This window comes from Sander vitreus, chromosome 6 (genome assembly GCF_031162955.1).
Source record: "Sander vitreus isolate 19-12246 chromosome 6, sanVit1, whole genome shotgun sequence".
Lineage (NCBI taxonomy): Eukaryota > Metazoa > Chordata > Actinopteri > Perciformes > Percidae > Sander > Sander vitreus.
The window spans coordinates 12,234,776-12,255,286 of NC_135860.1; the positions used below are offsets into that span (position 1 = coordinate 12,234,776).

Below are 20,511 nucleotides of genomic sequence, written 5' to 3' on the forward strand. Positions count from 1 at the left end.
AAATACATACATATATGTATGGGTGTATGTATGTATGTATGTATGTACAGTATGTATGTTTGTCTTGTGTTACTTTTTGAAACAGGTGTTCACTGTGTGTTTCATTACATGAAGCGCTGCACTGGTGTCAACACCTGCATGTCAACAACTGCACCAGTTGTGGGGAATTCAGAGCTTCTAAACAAATGTAGACAGAGTTTAAAGTATTAGAGAGTAAAGATAGTGTTTGATATTATTTTGAACAAGATTAAAGTTATAATCCTTGTTATTTAAAACCCCTTTTAGGTTTAGGGTTGGCATAGTTTCTTGAAATAGCTATTAAATGTATATCCCATCAGTAATTAGCCCTCTATAAAGAAAAATAATACATATTCAGCTTTTTGTGATTTTATCTCACTGATAGAAGCCTCCTCTGTCTGTAAAATGAGGATAGAAATAATGTAGCAAATTTTGCAGTTGGGTATCCTTATAGTTTATTGGAAAAAAAAGACAAAAATTCAATACAGTACTATCGTCTTTTCATGTACAGCCTACAGAAATAATAGACATCTGTCAAATACACAGAAACACAAGAAAGAAAACATCAAAATCAGCTGGATGAAATTTACAATGGAAAGCACACTAGAAGTTGACAATGCAGTATTCAAGGATATGTTAATATGCTGCATACATGTCAAAAAAAGTACAGACTGTCGCTGTTTTCTCTTGCAGTGGAGGAGCCTATTTGCATTCAGTACACTGGTTAGATTTGGTGAAAATTTCATCTCAAGCATTCAAAAGCCCATTTACATTGATTCCATTTTCACACTGGGGTTCTCTTTAACTCGCTCTCTCTTTATCTTGATCGATTCCTCTTTCGCTTCCTATCGCTCTCTCTTCTTTTTTTCTGTCTCTTTCCTTTTTTAGATCAGTCTTTCATCTCACGCTATTAGCAGGGGTTGCAAAGGGAGGGCTGATGGCTTCTTTTTCCTGCGTCCTTGCTGTGGTTTTGCTGCAGCTGCTGGGCTGCGATAAAAAGAGGAAAGAGGAGAAGTTTTCACACTAATTACAACACAATAATGAAGCACTTGGTAAAAGGCGCAGTGAAAATGAAGGTCAAACTGTCATTAATATAAAGTGAATAGGGTCTATTAGAAAGCATTTGAAAAGTGACCAGAGATTACTGGAGAGGGGATAAAGTTTAGTTTTTTTACGAGATAGAAGCAAGTTAAGAACATTTACCGGTCACATTGGCAGTACGTCTTGGGCTGTCGGCCATTCTTCTTATTTAGAAATCTTCTCTGCGGCAGGAAGAAATAACAATATATATATATATATATATATATATATATATATATATATATATATATATACACACAATATATATTTGTTGCTGGTTGTCTTGACTTACCTTCCTTCTTTTGAACCTCTTGCACAACACAATGACGAAGACCATCAGGAGAACCACGACCACGCAGCCTACTCCAAGTGCAACCAACATCCACCATTTGAGCCCCAGCAGCACAGCATCAGTGGATGGAGATTGATTAACACCTGGTTGAGCTATGAAAACAGACCATGGCAGAAAGGGAGGAATCAATGACACATCCAGTGAAGAATCACTTTCGTTAATATGTACTCATAGAGGATTTACCCAAACAAACACAAGCAGTGTGCAAAGTCGGGGCAGGTTGACTTACTGATTTTCTTTGAGCTTGGTGAAGGGGATGGTGCAGCTGTTTCAGGAACAGGTTCTAAAAGCAAAAACACAGCACATCTTGCTTTTGCCAGTGGCCACACAGGTAGCTTTTGTTGTGGTTAAAACCATATGCAAAGACTCTGGTAAAAGCCAGTGTCCTACCTTGAACTTTGATTTCTAGGCTCTCACTGTATGTCGCCCCTTCATGGGAGAACGTACACTTCCAGTTCCCTGCATCAGAGCGGGCTACAGATTTGAGTTGAACAGTCTGTGACCCTGAGTGTGGACTTCCATCTGGCCTCTTCCACTGCACTGGAGAGTCTGGGGGGTTCAGACCTTTTACCTGACACTGGAGCGTAGCCTCACTGCCCAGCTGGAGCTCACTAGAAGGGCTGGCCGAGACTGACGCAGAGAGGGACAACAGACGGGAACGAGTATACAGTGAGAATCACAACGAGAAAGGGGAGGCCATGCCGAACAAAGGACTATCCAGATCATTAGGAATGTGACACACCCTTATGACATAATAAGAAGAGCTAAATGAAAATGTATCCCTTATTGTATCTCTTGTTGCTTATGGTCACAGCTTTACAGACTAGAACATCTAAATTTGAGGGATATTACATCAGGAAAGTAAAGGGGCACGTCATCGATTTTACACATGAAGGTCAGTTTATTTATAAGAACTGCTGCTCAACTTGTGAAATAGTTGTAGACTAGGGAGCTTTGTACTATACTACTACTAATAATAATACTTGTATTTCTGAGTTTATAAAAATGTAATAGTAAATTGCTGGAATACCTTTGTAAGATGTATAAGTGTGTGTGTGTGTGTGTGTGTGTGTGTGTGTGTGTGTGTGTGTGTGTGTGTGTTTGTTTGTGTGTGTTTATTAAAGGCCTAACATTTTTATTCTGAAGTCAATTCTTCAAAAGTTACTTTAATAGTTTAGTACATTTGCCAAAACTATTATAAGTAAACTGTTTGAAGAGTCAGAACCATTATTTAATTTTCTTTTAGGATTCAAAAGTCCTAGTTGTAACAATGAGGTAAACCCTACTCACTCTCTATTATGCTAGGAATTATTTACAAATACATTTTTTCTAGGGTCTTCTGCTCACCTGAGACCACAAGAAGTGTGTGTTCATAACTTCTCCCATCTGCCGTGCAAATGAACTTTCCGACATCTTCTTCCCTCACTCCAGAGATCTCCAGACTGGTAACCTTTAACGTTGACCTTCCAATATATTTACCACCTAAAGCAGAAAATACACGTTCATTCGCAAAAGTGTTAAGAACAATATGTTGTGCTGTAGGTAATGTCAACTTTACAAAACTAAAAGTCTGTTTGTACCTCTGCGACGGAAGCCCGACCTACTTTCACTAATAATGTGGTCATTTCCATGATTCCACACCAGGCTTTGAGTGTATTTCTCGACCCCACACTTGAAGGTGACACTCTGCCCTGGTTGTGTGAGGATCACGTCGCCTGCAGCAGAGAGTGCACCCAGCACTGAAGAGAGAGGATCACATTCATGAAGCACACTTCACTTAGTATGATATATTTACAGGAGAACACCACAAACTCTGTTTCTGTGCATTAAGACAAGGACAAACTGATGTTACTGCAATATATTCTTGTTACATTGTCTTGGAGACACATATAGTTCATTTGAAGTTAAAGAGCAATTTATCAGGTTGAATTTAGGCAATAAAATACATCTGCAGCCTTTTTAAAAGGTAGATTAAGAGTATTGTAAACATAAAGGGACATATTTGCATCTATGTTACTGGCTACTCATTGCAACGACTTTATGTAGCCTAGTAGAAGTATTTTCACTCACCAAACCCAAACCACACGATTGTCTTCATTTTGAATGTTGGATCTAAGGGGTAAAATTACACAAATGTACATTTCAGTCAAGACAAAAGTAGAAAGAAAGAGAAAGAAAGAAAAACAAATTGAATGCAGTTGTTCACAGTGTGAAAGCAAATATTTCCAGGTTAGAAATACCACACAGCTTCTGTTTGAGATGAAGATTTTACAAAAAACCTGTGTGATCTCTAACCACGAGCTAGCTCTCTACTTCCTGCCTCTTTTTATCTCTGGTATTAAACATTTAAAACTTGCTTCGTAGACTTGCATAAAAACTGAAACAAATGTCACTGGGAAAATTCCAGCATATGTTTTGGCTCTTTTGCATTTAATTAACATGCTCAATAATGAATGTGAAGTTCCTTTGTTGTAGATATGTATCTGATAGTACATCAGAAATAAGAAGTTTGTTTAAAAAGTAATACTTTCGTTGTACACTTTTCTTACTAATATGGCAACTATATGAAACAAAAAATCTCATAAAATCACTGTGTTCTTTGATACGTTTCATGTTTTCGAATGTTTTAAGAATTTAATTCAGCAAGCTATAATAATTATTTAAACAATTTCTCATTTTAAAGCCACAAATCATATCTTTGTATTTGAGTTTTGGGATAGCCAGAACAATTACAATCTAAATTAATACTTTAGAAAACTTTTCAAAAAAAAAGTCTAATTTGACATTATCAATACATTTCACCCCATTGACTGAACAAGAGTTACAAATAAATATCAAAGAATCTTTCATCCTTAAAATTAGATTGAGCTTGATATATCCACTAAAGGCTTGGAGACTTGGTTACGCAAGTTTTTCTTCATCACATTTAATCCAGGGTCCTTCTTTAAGTTTCTAAAACAGATTAATTACAGAGAAATGAGGACTGACAATAGCAAACTTTTAAGTGTTCAATGTATATATGTATTATTAAATTGGTTCATCCGCCATTATGTTAAGTTTGGACTACATTACGAAAAAGACAAAACGGAACATTCAGAATGGTCACATTAAATCCAATAATTGCATTTACAATATCAAACTTGATTTTATGATCTAGTTTGAAATCTTACCTTAATTTTGAAAAAGTTATTTTAGGTCAAAATCTTTCCTTATCCTCTTTGTGCTTCACTTCATCAAAAACAAGAGCACAAGGATGCAAACCTGTAGAATGCGGAAGACGTCTGAAAAGAAACGTGCACTCAAGTTGTAGGCCGGTGCAAAGCCCTGCTGTTAGTGGGTTTGCTCTTCATGCCTGCACTTTCTCGCAAACTAGGCCTGGGATTCTGTATGCAGTGAAAAACAGACATTACCTATATTGAACTCTGTTTTTTTCCCCAGACAATTTGTAGGATTTTGAAAACTCAGCACTAATTTTTAATCATGAGGTCGATATAAGATGAAAAAAACAACAATGGGGAAGTGAAAATAAGTTGACTAACTAAAAAACTCATTGAAAAAGAAGAAGGCAGACTGACAGAAAGACAATTCTTTATTTGTCACAGCAGAAGTAACAAGTATTTGTTTGCAAAATAAAAACAAAATAAAACAAATCCCCGATATCACCCTCGCCAAACTTCAGAGAAAATACAAGTTAATTTGGTGTTTAGACTTTTTTTTTTTTATTTCCTTTTTGTCACACACATTTGAGCTGTTATATATTTGTTTGTTTTACTGACATTTCCGCTCTTCATGGATGTTCAACAGTTGTTGTTTTTTACTTCCTCACTGAAACTGGTGGAGGAGGAGTTGGTGCCCGTCTAAACGGGTGACACCCAACTGCAACCATCCAATAAAAGAAGAGGGGGGGCTGGAAGCAACATATTTTGATGGGAAGGGGCAGTGACTACTGATGGCAGTGGAAATCAATAGTCAGGACATGGATGAAGGTGATAGTTACATGAAGAGTGAATGGACATAGGAACCCTCTAATGTTCGGGGCCGGTTTCATTGAAGCAGGTTTTCTGAATTACCTGGATACATTTGCTAGTAAAATTAGTAAAACATGGAACAGGTGTTTTAACATATTTCATATGGTTTTACTCAGCATAGTTGTCCAGGTAACTAACTGAATCTGATTCTCTGAACAGGCCCATGGTTTGTAATCAACGGATCAAAAGGAAAAATCTCCTTACACCTTATCTGTACATCTGCACCAATTTATTCAACTGTGTATATATGCAATCTGAGAGATTTATTTACACTTTTATCAGTTGTGAAGCATGCCAGGGCATTTGTAAGAGCTTGGTGGGGTGCGACTATGAATGCTGTTCTGTGTGTTGGTGTTAGCGTCCACATTACTCTGCCTTCACCCCGAGTGTAACGCTCCCTTGTCTATTCAGCCACTCTCCTGTAGAAGTAGAGGTATCCCAGGTCTTTGGGAGGTTTCTCTGAAGCGCACACCTTCTGGTCGTTGAAGATGACCCACCTGTTAAACAGAGAGATCACTCAGTTCACAGAGAGCTAATTGATAACAGACAGGTTATGGATTTGATTATGTATACACAAAAGAGCGTTGTTGTTTTTTCAATCATCATCAATGGGTCTTATTTTTAAAATAAAATATCCAGCACTTGTGTAAAGTGACACCTGCTTTTCCCAAATGACCAACATCATCATAGAACACATAATGGTAATTTTTCTTTTAGCAATCTTAGGTCATTTATTTGTTCAAAGAAGCATCCATCAACTCAGATGGGATCATTATTATTATTATTATTATTATTATTATTATAAAAATTAAAAAATAAATCTGGCATTTTAAATAGTGGATATAAACCATTTAAACCTCAGTTCGTTGACAGGTTATTACTTTGCACTGTGTTTATATAAGCAGCTATTATTGTTCAGATGAGACCTGGAGTATGGTGCCCCCTGCTGAGGCAGTGTAGAACTAGCTACTACATTACATTAGAATACTTTTTTTTTTAAAGACATTTAATGAATAAATAAAACTAGGCCTACTGATTAGAGAACAGCAGGCATACAACTTATGAGACTAACAGTTTTTCTTTCTTTCAGAACATGGAATGTGCATGAAGAGAATTTTCTGTAAGAATCTAAGACTTGCGATGATATTTTTTAACAGTTCTGACTTGTAAATGACATACTGAGGCTTTGAAACAGCGAAGTATCCCAGGAAGCCAGAAACACAAGGGCAAAAAAAAACACTTACTGCTGATCCTTCTTGATGTGACAGACGTAGTGGCCGCACATTGTGCTCGTCCCCATGTGACTGATGAACGCAAACAGCTCATACTCTGGATAAAGGAGAGTAACCATGAGTATATATTATATATTTTATAATGTATATCATATACATTATAAAATATATAATCAAATTATGATTGCTAAAAGACGGAATTATTTGCAATGTTGCTGCTGTCTACATTTCATGTTTGTGAACACATCGTTGAACTAATTTGATGATCATTTTGAATGCCTCCTCTCTCATCCTACTCCTTAGGACTCACTGCCTGGTCCGTCTCTGACACGAGGTCCAGGCGGAGGATCCCTGCCACCCTCGCTCTCTGCGGCTGAGCGACCGCCTTCAGACACATCCATGGACTCCAGGTCATCCAGGTGGGAGAAGATCCAGTCCACTGCCCGGTCTAGGACATTACTCTGTGAAACAAACACCAGTAAAGGAGACATTGTTAGAGAAATGGAGACAAAGAGTTTGTTTTGATTTTACAAGTACAACATTTTACAAGTTGGAGGGCCAGAAGACAGCTGATGCAATTTCTTCACAGGCTGGCAATCAGATTATAGAAACACAGACATTGCAAAATAAATATATTTGCCTCTATAAGAGAGGCAATGTTTGTGTTAATACTGTAACTGTACTAATATAACAGAAAGACCAGAGCTATGCTGCTAAAGTGTTTTCACTGCCTCAACATGCGACTGGTACTGTGGCTGATGACGTGTACCTAAACCCAAACTGGTACCTGCAGCTCTTAGTCCAACTAGTTCACTTGTGCAAAAGTGCCCCACCATTGCTTTTTTTTTTTTTTTTTCTTAAATGTAAATTTTGATCTGCACCTATTTTAACCCTAAATAACCCTCCCAAAGCTGCTTCAGTAGAAGCCAAAATATAGCCATACGCAATTATATTTGTGTTAGCTACAGGGTGCTACTCTGCTACTCTCATTCATCAGAATCATCATCATTTTTTTTCTGGCTGTTTTATTTGGACATATAGGCAAAACTGTGGTGGCTAATGTAAATTATTTTTGGCACAACCCCATACAGTAAATACAACCTAAGACATATCTCTTACCAGTGCTTCTGAGAGAGCTTACTGCAACTTTAAGTTAAATTGTGCTACTTATTTTTGTTAAGGTATTAAAGGACAACAACTGGTTAGTCTCTCACACTGTGACGAAACTTGCCGACAATACTGTCTGAATAAAAGCAGCTGTGCTTGTATTGGCATAGATCTACTTTTAGACTAGTGGCATAAGAAATTAATCAAATCTCCATCTCTAACAAAGGAGTTTGATTCTAACCGTGGCTCGAAGTGCTTTGGTTGCCTGGTCTCGGCTGAAGCCCATGGAGACGATGGTTGCCAGGTGCTCCTCAGAGAGGCTCTCTGTGGGTGTGGTCCCGGGGCCGGAGCTACAGCCTGGCAACACCAGGGGGGACCCAAAGTCTGCAGCCAATCAGAAAGAGGAGAACGTAAGTGAGAGTGAGAGGAGCGATCAGACTGATTGATGACTTGCTTTCTGGTAAATCCCCACTGCTCTGCACACCTGGGTCATCCATATGGCCCATGATCCAATTCATGGCAGCATCGATTCCAGTGTTTCCAGTGTAGTACACCGCTTTCCGGCAGGCCTCCAGTGGGAATCCCATTTCACATAACTGGGACACAGTGGAGTCATCAAGGACTGGAGCTGAATGTGTTGAAAAGAAAAACTTGAAATTACTTGGCAGGTACTTAGTGCATTTCACATTGGTTGTTTGCTGGTCTTAATTTTTATTTGTGTGGAAACACACAATTACAAAAGGAAAAACATTATTTGTTGTGCCCTGAGCACTTTCTTAATATTAACATGTCTGAAAACTGAAAAAAGTAAAATAATGAAAATATATAGAAACATCAACTCATATACATGAAAAACGGAACAGAACCATTAAAGAAACTATTACTTTAAACTGAAATGTAACTCAAATCACTTCACATGATGCAAAAGTAAACAAATAAGGCAACAGAAGGAGGCACGAAAACAGAAAGGCAGAAAAGAAGTAAAGGAGGAAATAAGGGTAGACAAATAAGAGCATCACAGAGGAAGAAGGAAAAGAGCAGAAAAGACAGACAGACTAACACAGTAGTGGGGAGTAGAGAGAGTCGTCCTCCTCGTTGCCATGGAAACCCAGGATACCTTTAACCTCCACATCTGGGGTCATGAGTGGAGGCGGGGCCACCTCTGGTAGAAGCTCTTCCCCTTGCTGCTGGCCGGTTGCCCTTAGCGCGCTCAGGTCCAGAGTATCAGGAACGTCGATGCTCACATCTGCACAGAAGAAAATTATCAATTACATATAATACACTTTAGTCCAAATGTTTGTTTTCCACACCTTATTTTTTTATTTTTTTTTACAAACAATGTTTTACAACAAGGTGTCCTGAATGAGGCACTATATGGGGAAGTTAAGAAAAGTTCAACTTTGTGTAAAAACTCTGGGACCTCCTCCCTCGTGCTATTGGCTGGTGAAAATGGGGACCTATCACGGTCATCAGCGGGTATAGATCAGCTGAGGAGCTGCACTTGTAAGCTATTTTGTCAGGACTTAAACCATAGCTCTTTTGTATGTTGCTGACAGGTTAATGCCAGAAACGTAAGTCTTCTACTGTCAAACTTTGGTTAGTCAGTTAATTATCCTAAGTTATTGGGTTTTTTTTGGTTTCAACAAACAACTCCTTGCCAGGAAGCTCTGTAGGGGAGAGCTGCTATGTTTGTGGCTTTCTCCTAGTGTTTTTGTTGGATAGTTTCCTTAGTTATTGTGGTTTTATTTCTACTTAGGGCTGGTTGGTTTGCTGTTGCCAGGGCCAGTTAACAGTCAGCTTCTATATCTGTTAATAAAAGATTGAAATCTCCCCATATATAGTCTAACGTTACTGCCTTCTCCCAAAGACAAACTTGGGGTTGCAACATGTGCAGAAGCAACAACCTAGCACACTTTTGGATTTCCCCAGAAATGGAAAAACAGTTGTTCTCTACTCCACCAAACTACATAAAAGCACTTAAAACAAGATGGAGTCAAATATATTAGTCACCATCAATGGCTTCCCAAATCTCTGCGAATTAACTTTAATGCATTTTGCTCGGGAAATCAACGTATTCGTTGTGCGCCAGTGTAGTTGGAACAGGATGTAATCAGAGCCAGTCATGTAAATCACAGTGTCATGACTAAATATACCCATAAGCTTTATGATTATGAGAGGCAAAAGAGAGTAGTAACAGACACTGACCAGTCAATCAGGAACAAGTATTGTGCCTGGTCGGTATAAAAGACAACTGTATGAATGATAGTGAGTCTGTACAACATGAATTGCTGTTTGTGTATCAGAAGTTTTAATACAAGTTCCCTCAGACTATAAAATGGGCCAATGTGTCCCAGTGAGCAAATTACCAACTCTGGTAGGAATAAACAAACTTTTATGTAGCGCAAGAAAATAATTATCTTACCAACAGAATCATTTATAATATCTTAGCTCACCCAGTTTCTTGGGCACCCAGTCAAGGCCAAAGGTGAACTTCTTAATCTGGATGACCAGGTGGTCGGGGAAAGAGGCAAAGCGGGTCGTTCTGACAAAATGAGACAAAAGCTGATATTAACAAATATTTTTAAGATTTGTTTCATCACTTTAAGTACGAGTGGCTGTCTCTCTCATACTTGGTAGCAGTAGTCTTGGACTGCACAGCCGAACTCCAGAAGTCTGCGAGGATCTCTGGTTCACTGAGGGCCGCCATGCAAGCTGTGAAGGGGATTTGTGCACGCACTGTAGGGGCTGATGAGTCCCCCTCCTCACGCCGGCGTTCTGCCTCCTGAAGCTCTTCTGTTAGAGAAGATGTACATGGTTAAGAAACATCATGCATGTGTCTATATATGTCTAAATGTGAGAAATATCTTTTTATGAAATAAAAAACAGAACATGTCTGACACGTACAGACCACCTTAAAGCAACATTCCACCAATTTTACCCACAAGTGCAGTGCCTGTTCAAAACATGCCTGTTTGGAATGGGCTGATTGCTTGGCCTCCTGTATTGCTTTCTAGGGCTGCAGCTATCGATTATTTTAGTAATCGAGTATTCTACCGATTATTCCATCGATTAATCAGATAAGAAATACTTTGTTTTATTGAAGAGCAATAATATATAATAGTTTGATTTAATCTTCGGAAAAAGCAACATTGTTATTGCCTATCTTGCTTACAATATCATCTCTCAAAAAACTAAACATATTAAGTGCATGTAAGTGCCATATTACATTGTTTTTAAAGAAAACATTTTCTGAAATGTAATAACCTCAAACTAAGGCATACATTAAACATCCAATAATACATAAACATTACCTTACGTTTCAACCTGAGCCTGATCTGTATATAGGCATATATGTAAATATTAGTTATACTCAACCTATTTTCATTTATATATTTGATTACAATGTCACACAGCTCTGTTACACTTATGCTAGTAGATCGTTGATCAGCTGTTTCTCCGTGAAGAGAGAGTGAGAGAAAATGGTGCGCAAAAATCAACTGTTTTTGCGAAGGGATAGTCAACAAGTCGGCTCTTTAGATCAAATTGCGGTCACCACTATGTATTTTCTTGTCTGCTTTTGGTAGTTGTTGCATCGTCCATACGACTCTGCGATTTACTTTTGTTGGGTCCGCTTCGTGGAATGGATCATTAAGTTAGACTCAATGTTTTCTGTTGAGATGCTGAAGCATTGACGTCTTGCTATTATTGTGGTAAGCCGTTTCAATTTTGCAGTAGACACACTGTACAGAGTTTTGTTTTTGCCATTTAAAAAACGTTTAGCTGCATTTCCTTTCCCTGCTCTCCTCAGTCTCACACACACACACACACACACACACACACACACACTTAATGTGAGGGTTAGCTGCCTATAAGGCAACATTAGAGGCTTAAAACACCATCCAGCCCACCATGCACACAGCGTCTGTCTCCATAAAGGCAAGAAGACGGCTGGCGAAATTCACAAGTTCATGAAAGGTTAGTATCCATCTCGTGAACACCTTTACACAATCACACATTCACAATCACCGACCCGACTCTTAGCAAACAAGCAATTGTGCCTGCTTTAGAAAGTTAACTAGTCGCAAGTTTGCGGTAAAATGCAGTTGGGTTGTTGAGGTCAAAACACTATATGTAGCAGCTGTGAATCAAATAAACACATTATAAATAATGTTATGTAATTTTTTACTCTTACACTGAATGTTTGCTGCTTCAATCCAGATGAAAAGTATTTTCCGCGACTGAAAACGTTGAAGATAAGGACCAGCCTGAACCGGAGGTATCAGTCTGAAACAGAGCTGAACAGTCCGACCAGTGTAATGAATGATGTTATTAATTTGTTATTATTATATTTTCAGGCTTCAACCAGTGAAAGACAGGTTCAGGGAGAGATAGATTTCCCCCCCACCCCCCCCCACATCCGTGTGGAAACACCATGAGCGAGACAACATTTGTAACATTGATTAAACAAAGCTTTGAGGCAAATCACTTTGCATTGAGGATTTTCAGTAATCAAATTATTCGAGTTACTCGAGGAATCGGTTCAGCCCTATTGCTTTCTCCAGAACCATTGTACTCTGAAATAACTTACAGAAGCCCCCCAAAGCACTCATTAACCCAACTGTAGGCCTATACTACTGACTTACTGTGTACTTCTGAGGAAAACATACATTCACCTGACAGAGAACGTTGCAGATTCACATTCTACTCACAAAATACCACAATTAAAATACGATGCATTAAACTATCCAGCATTATATTAGAGTTGAAAATCTCCACCTTCAAGTATATTGTGATGAGTGATAATGCCTCTCTTTTTACTTTAACAAAACATTTGAAAGCAGAACTTGCACTGTGTGGTCACAGGCGGTTTTATACGGCATGAGTAAAGCGCCTCTTGAATGTGTGTTTTCTTTGTAATTTGTTTTTTTATAAAACTCAACCTGCAACACATGTTGCAGGTTTACTCAGATGCAGTTTGGCTGTAGCTCATGTAGAGATTCAACATGTCCGCTTTATTCGTGTAACAGTCACACATCGTGGTAGTTTTAGGCAATGTGGGTGTGTAGAAGCAGGGAACCCGGCGAAGCAGCACGCTGCAAGCTGGAGAGCCCCAACCTGTAAACACATGCTGCAGCGCGGCTTAATCAGTCGAGACTCATCTAGTTTTTGGCAGATGATCAGTTTTTGGCAAGACGCCAGTAGCCGGTGAACCGCAATCAATGAGCCTTGTAGGGATTCAGCAACTCCCCGCCTCCGCTGCTGTACTGCAAATGTGCCGCTGCTGTAATGCGCATGTTTGGGGACACACGCACAGAGATATCCCAATTTATAGATAGATGAAGATCAGTTCACTTGTCATGAGGATTACTACACAGCCCATAAAAAAAAAAACATATGTCCTCTGTGGCTCTGTAGAGTTTTTAAAGTACAGTAAGTAAACCACCTCAACTTTATAGAAGTGCAATACTAAATCTCTGGAGTACCTTGATAAAAAGGTTTATCTATGTATTCATTACTAAAAAGGACATGTAACCTCTTCAAGACAACTGTCAGGGTCTTTTTTGACAGTCTTGCTCAGACACCTCGCTGTGAGCTGGAGGTCTCTCAGACCGCTCACGTAAATAAGAGGCTTTTATTTTGCCGTTGACGGTTCGTTTGTTTAAATATCACAACACATGTCCATCATAAGATTAACGGGAACCTGTGGTTAACTGTCTTTTCGGAGTTAAACTCCACAAGCGTGTCTTGCGGCTCGCCGGCCATCACACACACACAGTCACACACACACACACACACACACACACACACACACACACACACACACACACACACACACACACACACACACACACACACACACACACACACACACACACACACACACACACACACACACACACACACACACACACACACACACACATCCACAGCGCAGCAGGCAGAGGCGGGGTCTGTTCAGAGTATAATAAAGCCCAGTCTGTGTTGAGCAAAACATTACGTGAATTACTACGAGAATGGACGGAATGCTGCTTTGTTGTTGTTGTATGTGGCGCTAAGGTCTAGTGAGGATGCTATAAAGACCGTTGCTGTGCTTGCGTCACTCCCTTACCCCTCCTACCAGTCCCTATGGCCTCCTGGCCAGTGGGAATGCAAACGGAAAAAAAGATTTTGGGGGAAGAGTAGTTTTTAGAACTGCTTAGAAGTGTACTTTTCCTCTAAAAAGTACAAGTACTATCCGGTCGGAAAGCACCTACTATGGCCGCTGCATTGTGCCCTGCACCCCACATTGAGCACAGCTCATAGCCCTGATCATGTGTAGAATTGGAGATTAAGTTGGACATTGTATGTCGTCAGCCCTTCACCTGTGTTGGTAGCCTGGTCCATCGGCACAGGCAGCTGGACGATGTAATCCACCCTCTGCGTGTACTTGGCTTTCTGTGACTGCTGACACACAATCCTCTCTTCCACCAGGAACCTAAAGGCTTCAGATGGGTTGGATGCAGAGCGACAGTTTCTCTGTTGGAGAAAAGAAATAATATCAGAGAAAAGCTGGGGACGAAAAAGAGAAGCAGAGTGAGTGCGCTACATTACCTCCACCATGTTTATGAAGTGCAATAAAAACTCCTGAGCATCCTGTTGTCGATTGGTGGAGAACTCTGGGTGGCCCCGCCCAACAAGTGCTTTAAACATTCGTGGTGCTATACCGATTTGGTCTCCCTGCAAGGAAAGCATGAACAGTCAGATTAGTCAACGGTGAGGGTTAACATTAGATAGACCACATTCTCACTTATTTCTGAGAGTAAACCCCAGATCTGTTAAAGCTAAGACATGTACATCCACTGTGACTGATTGTTTCTTCCTACCCTGGGTTCAGACGCAGAATTTTCATCTCCATGGTCTGGTGCTGGTTTGGAATACTCTCCAGACAACAGACCGTAGCCAAGCTTGGCTCTGTGATAATAAACAAACAAAGATGACATCACTGCACATCCAACAATAAAGAGTCTCACACAGGAGGGTGATTTGGATATAGGCCTAAATGTAGTTTTGGCTTCAAAATAACATGGTGGAATGTGTACTTTCTCATCTAAGGGGAGTATAAAAAAATATATTTTGTACAGCAACAAAAGTATTGTTTGAACTAGGCCACATTCACATCTGGCAGGTTTCAATTTCAAATAAAAAAAATGAGTGACAGCCAAAAGGTGTCAAGTTACTGTATAGGACATACGCATTAGCAATACCAGAGTAAGGATTCACTTTTGTTTCCACAATGAGAGGCTCTATTAGTTTAGATGATACACAGTTGAAGCATAACTCATTTTTCCTGCAATGGTAAAGGGCTAATATGACACCAAGAGTCCAAGTGTCAATATAGGTCTGTGTAAACTGTTATGATATCAATAGAACATTTCTATTCTGGAGGATAATCCACATTAAAAACAAAAATCACATTTAAATACGGAGCTGCCTGGAAAATAATCTGTAATCGGCTTTGCGGCTGACACACTGAATATGTTTGTGTGCATTTATGTGGATGGTTTCTTTTATCTACTGTGACTATGACATTTTAAAGACAAAATGGAAAAAAGGAAAGGATGTGTGTTTGAATGCATGTGTGTGGAAATTGTACTAAAGGAGAAGAGGTATGCAAAAGATAGCACTTTGGAATTTGAAATATTTTATCAAACACGGCCCTTTGCTTTCCTGCTGTACCACTGAGCAGTGCTTTTGAGCATCTAATGGTAATACATAAGCTGGCCATAGAAAATAAACAGACACTAGCAGAGGACACTCACACTTGGGTTTTGAAGTCCTGGGTGGGGTCGCTTGGGGCTTCATCAATGATCTTGTCGATGTTAGACACGTACCTGCAAGGCAAGAATAAAGGGATATGATATATATTCTTTACATTCAGTATCTTACTTTTAATGCTGGACCGTGTGAAAAGTGTCAGTTTTTAGAGGAATATTCAAGAAACTACTACTTGTTAGCAATATCTTTATTGCAGTCTGCCATAAGAATTAACATTGTCTTTTATCACAGGAAGTGACATGGTCAACATAACAACTAGGAGGAACAGGATGATGGGGGCTATGAGTAAAAGAGGGTACTGACTTGTTCTGGAAGTCTGGAACAGTGAAGAGCACTTGCATGACAGAGTTGAGGTAGCAGCTGTTGCCCAGATTCTTCATGCCAGTCAAACCGGAGCCAAACAGGGGCCGTAGGGTGGTCCCAGACTCCTGGATCACCTCCCACTCCCCCACACGCTGGTTCACAGCAATCTCCAGCTCTGTCATCGTCCGCTCGGTCTGACAGCAGAGAAGTCAACGTGATAAAAGAATTAAGGATGCAGCAGAGTACAAATTAATTAAATTCTTAAATAAAGAAGTAGTAATGACAGCAAGCAGACAAGGAAGAAACTACAAAACTCATCATCACAGCACTAAGTGCTGCACTTTGTCTTCTGCTCCACTGTAGCACAATTCCTCCACCCGCTGTCTGTGCAACATAATTATTGTGTGTGCAGCAATACATTACCAAGACAAGAAACAACATTGCAGTACAGTGAGAGGTACAGGGATCTAGACATTGACAACTGCGTAGTCTACACTCTGCATAAGGAGAAGCAGGTGGCAAAGAAATTAATGGCAGCAGAGAAATAGAGAAGAAACAGGTGTGAAGAAAATAGGCAGATATGAAAATGGGTATGCAATGAAAGTAAGTGTATTGTTATCATCCATCAGTAATAATGCTATCATAATCCTTTAATAATATGTTAGTATAAACATACACATAAGTATTGGACAACAGTGTCCTGGTAAGAAAAAATAAACAAGAGGAGCCAGACATACGAGTGCTATTGGTTCTCTAGCACTGGACATGAATTTGAGACCCATTAGTAATACCATGTAATCAATGGCTGCTCTATGAGGCAGAGCCAGACATAAGTGTTTGGATGTCTGGCAACAGGAAAAATCCAATATCTCTGACTACTATTGTACCACTTAATTCATAAAGAAGAGGGTTGAGCAATACGTCTGTCTACAAGTATGTCATCCAATGTTGAACATAGCAAACCAGTGGAGAAATGGATTTGAACAGATTTGATATTTGCAATTATCAATGAGAGAAAAAGAAAGTCTGCTTCCACTAAAAACAGCAGAAACACAGAACTTACCTTCTCCATGGTCATCATGTTAATGCCAAAGTGAGCCAGGTGCTCTGGTAACTTGGAATCCAGAACCATGTCATCCTCATCATATGAATACACATCTGGACATACAAAACATAGGTGGCAATTACAGGGCAATGAAAAACAAACTTGCACTGTGTCTTAAAAGACATGGGCAGACAGTGTCTTGTTAGCAATATTATTGAAGAGTAAGAACCACAGCAGCATCTAAATGGACCAAAGTGACATTTGCAGGTACATTTTTGTGCCGTTTACGGTCCTGAGCAGAGCAGCTATTTAGACTGCAAATTGATGTTAGCGATGCATTTTCCCTGGTGAATGTATAATTAGTGCCATATTCAACAAGCTCAGGAGAACATGTTCATGTCTTTTTTTTTTTTTTAAAGTTCTATAAGAAGGAGACTTTAGCATAAAAGCTAATATGGGTTGTTCAAAGCCTGTGGCTCTTGTGTTGTATAGCAGGCTGCTGTCATTAAATAACGATTTCATTGAATTTATGGAGACAAGTTCTATTCAGTTGGACTTTAACATTATGACAACCAAGAAATTACCCTGCCATCGGTTTACCTGCTCCATCGGGAGTAATGGTACCAAGTTTGACAGCAATTGGGTATCCCGTCTCCTGGAAGTGGAGTAGGGCATGGTTGTTGCCCCCGGAGCCATCAAAATATCTGCGACCACACAGCAATTTTCCGTCCGTCAGGTTCATCCAAATATTCTCCTGGAGGTCACACACCTCACACCGCCAGCCACTAGGATGTAGAAAAGTGAGTAAGTAAGACATATTTGACTCTTTAACTGCCCTTGAAGATCTTGTAGGGTTTGAGTAATGAAACTAAACAGCAATCTCCATTCTAACACGTATTATTGGGGACACAACAGCATTAATGGACCAATGCAATAATGGATAAGTGGATCCTAAATCCAAAAGCATTATAACTGAACATTTTGCATTTGCCATTATTTCATCAATGTAGAGAGAAATATAAGAAGCTTTGTTTATAAAGTTCTAATCTGGGAGGAACTGCACGGTGGGTTTATTCAAGGGACAGCTGTGACATAATGTCTTACCTGGGAGGGATCTTGACTCCATTGTCAAGCTGTTTAAGGTCAGCGGCATGCCTTGACTCCTGTCTCACCTCTCCATCCCACTGTTGAACTTGTAAAGCATGAGACACTGAGTCAGCTGCCATGATACCCGTCATCGACAGGGACACCTTGAGGGACCGCAAATGAATCGACAGGAACAAATTAGACCTGATTAACAGCTCATGATGAAACTTCTCAATTATTTGATCACTGGAAGTAACAAATGTATTATCCATATGTCCCTGTGTGTATCCCTACTGTATGTGCATATACCCCAATGTTCTACTATTAAGGAATACATGTACAATATATTGTATGATGACTAACTTGTCAAAGATCTGTAAAGACTGTCCATGTTTTCAGCAAACCTCTGAGCTATGTCCTTGTATTAATGAGAGCAATCACTAAGTAATTATTTTTTTTAAACTGTTTTCTATATTATGACAATGTGATATATGGTATTTTAAAACTGTACCAGTGTCACTTCTAATATTGTAGGGTAGTGTATTGCCATTGTGAAAAGCCCGACAGAATCTTAACAGAATGATAACATTTCTCTTGCCAGAAAACACACAAAATATCTCACCCGCTCTCTTACAACGTCAGGCATGGTAGCAAGGTCCTCTGATGTCACTTCCTGTCTGTCAGGTAAAATGACCACCTTTACATCCTCCTCATACTGTTCCTGCTCCACATCAAACCCTCCTTCAATCCCTTGACAGACCAGAAACAAGAGCGGGAGGTAGACACAGGTCAGTCTCAAAAGGAGGACACCTGTTTTATCTGTGTTTGTGTAAATACTCTCTCATGCACTCACCTATAGCTAATCTGGTGGGCTTTTTCTTAGGTGGGTGTCCAGATCCAGAGTTACTGTCATCTTCCTTCTGTGGGAATAACAAATATATGAGTGTGTGTTGAAATTAGTTTACTTGACATGTTAAGAGATGGTGCAGATAGTGTCAAATGTAATTTAATGTGTCCATGTGGAATCGACCATAGTCTTAAGGAAAATAAATCATAAAGCATTATAAAATGTCCACCTTAGGCTTGCGAGACCGGGTGATGTGCAAGTAAGCCCTCTGGCCAGTCCGGGCATGGTACCTGTCCACATACTGACTCCCAAAGCCAAGAAAACTGTTCATGCACACATACAGACCTCCTTCACTTTCCTGTAAAGAAGACACAGGTAATGTTAAATGGTACAACCTTCTCTTTCTCCATTGTGACACACCTCTGGGAAGTTAAAGGCAATGTGGATGTCACATAGTTACTATACAATATTTTAGCAAACTAGCTCTCCAGTCAACCTGCTAACGCTTGCAATTTAGTTTAACACGGGTTTAATTTTATCTAAGTCCACGAGAAACTTTACCTAAAGATAGAAAATAAAAAATAAAAAATGTGGGCTATGATACGTTAAAAAACATGAACAGTCCTGCCACAATTGCAACCATAAAACGACTGTTAGCTTGCTAGCTAGTTTGACAGCATACAGTTGCACTGGCATAGCTAGCTAACAAGCTTGAGCAGCTAAGTTAAGTTTCCATTACAGTGCATTATTAGCTTAGCTTGACGCTAGCTTGCTAGTTAGTTGAAACAGGAAAATGTAGGAAGCCAGTGCGCTAAAGTAGGACAGCACTGAAAAAACATTACATTAAACAAAGACAAAAGAGCTTGGAAGTTAATCAAAAATAAAACAACACAGTTTTTTGGCTAACGTTGTGATTTGTAAAATGAGATGGCTCACCGGCGAGGAAAATGACAAGGCGCATTCGTCTTTGTGGACGCGGTCCCCGGGCTTCGGAACCCGAATGGTGGACAAAACCGACATCAAAACCTCACCAACCTCCGCCATGACTAGCTAGCTAGTTCCTCCTTTCAGTCGGACACTTGCTCCTCTTACTTTGGACCCCCAGCCCTATGATTCCCTGGCTCGGAAGAGTGCCCGTTGTCTAGCGCTGTCTGTGTTTGGCTGAATGAATCATGAGATGCTGCTGCCTTGTGTCGAGGAAGGCCGAACAAACTCAGTTGCTCGCACGCCGAGTGGCTGCGGCTTGTTACCGTAATGTGTAGAATACAGACAGCCGTTGTGGTTTTGTAAAGCATTATAGATCAGTTTAACCTCTTTTATTTGTATATTTACGGTAACGTCCCTTGAACTCAACCGAACCAACGGCTTTCTCTCGTGGCTACATTGACGTACTGCAACATGACTTGCTGGATAGTACTCCGTTACAGTAAACACATAGTCTCGTGTTAATTAACTAAAAACATGTAAATAAATCACATTTAGCTCGATTTAAACTAACGAAATTACCAGTCGAAAACGTTAACGTGGAGTAGAAGTAAAAACATCATGTGAAGTCAAACGGGAGGGAACTTTCTGTATTGCGCTCTCCTTCATCCCCC

At 39.7% G+C, this 20,511-nt stretch overlaps 2 protein-coding genes across 7 annotated transcripts; both read right to left on the minus strand.

Moving 5' to 3' along the window:
- Window positions 1-456: 456 nt before the first annotated feature.
- On the minus strand, window positions 457-4,850 carry LOC144519455 (neural cell adhesion molecule 1-like). 3 transcript variants are annotated; one of them, XM_078252592.1, is made up of 9 exons: window positions 4,621-4,850; window positions 3,521-3,562; window positions 3,055-3,189; window positions 2,798-2,932; window positions 1,841-2,080; window positions 1,680-1,733; window positions 1,391-1,542; window positions 1,222-1,280; window positions 457-1,005 (listed from the first exon to the last, which is right to left on the minus strand). In XM_078252592.1, exons 2-9 carry the CDS (start codon window positions 3,546-3,548, stop codon window positions 921-923), a joined length of 888 nt encoding a protein of 295 aa, XP_078108718.1. In that variant the 5' UTR covers window positions 3,549-3,562; window positions 4,621-4,850; the 3' UTR covers window positions 457-920. The 3 variants fall into 3 exon arrangements, with proteins under 3 accessions (XP_078108718.1, XP_078108717.1, XP_078108719.1); XM_078252591.1 differs by having other exon boundaries at window positions 3,031-3,189; window positions 4,621-4,849; XM_078252593.1 differs by having other exon boundaries at window positions 815-1,005; window positions 1,222-1,275; window positions 3,031-3,189.
- Window positions 4,851-5,021: 171 nt separating this feature from the next.
- On the minus strand, window positions 5,022-20,450 carry usp5 (ubiquitin specific peptidase 5 (isopeptidase T)). Of its 4 annotated transcripts, none has more exons than XM_078252587.1 (20): window positions 19,850-20,450; window positions 19,143-19,271; window positions 18,920-18,983; window positions 18,689-18,816; window positions 18,085-18,230; window positions 17,581-17,765; window positions 16,999-17,093; window positions 15,936-16,129; window positions 15,617-15,688; window positions 14,681-14,768; window positions 14,409-14,534; window positions 14,180-14,333; window positions 10,448-10,610; window positions 10,271-10,359; window positions 8,878-9,063; window positions 8,302-8,445; window positions 8,059-8,201; window positions 7,021-7,171; window positions 6,723-6,807; window positions 5,022-5,975 (listed from the first exon to the last, which is right to left on the minus strand). In XM_078252587.1, exons 1-20 carry the CDS (start codon window positions 19,955-19,957, stop codon window positions 5,882-5,884), a joined length of 2,544 nt encoding a protein of 847 aa, XP_078108713.1. In that variant the 5' UTR covers window positions 19,958-20,450; the 3' UTR covers window positions 5,022-5,881. The 4 variants fall into 4 exon arrangements, with proteins under 4 accessions (XP_078108713.1, XP_078108712.1, XP_078108715.1 ...); XM_078252586.1 differs by having other exon boundaries at window positions 18,920-18,986; window positions 19,850-20,449; XM_078252589.1 differs by having other exon boundaries at window positions 8,935-9,063; window positions 19,850-20,447.
- Window positions 20,451-20,511: the final 61 nt, after the last annotated feature.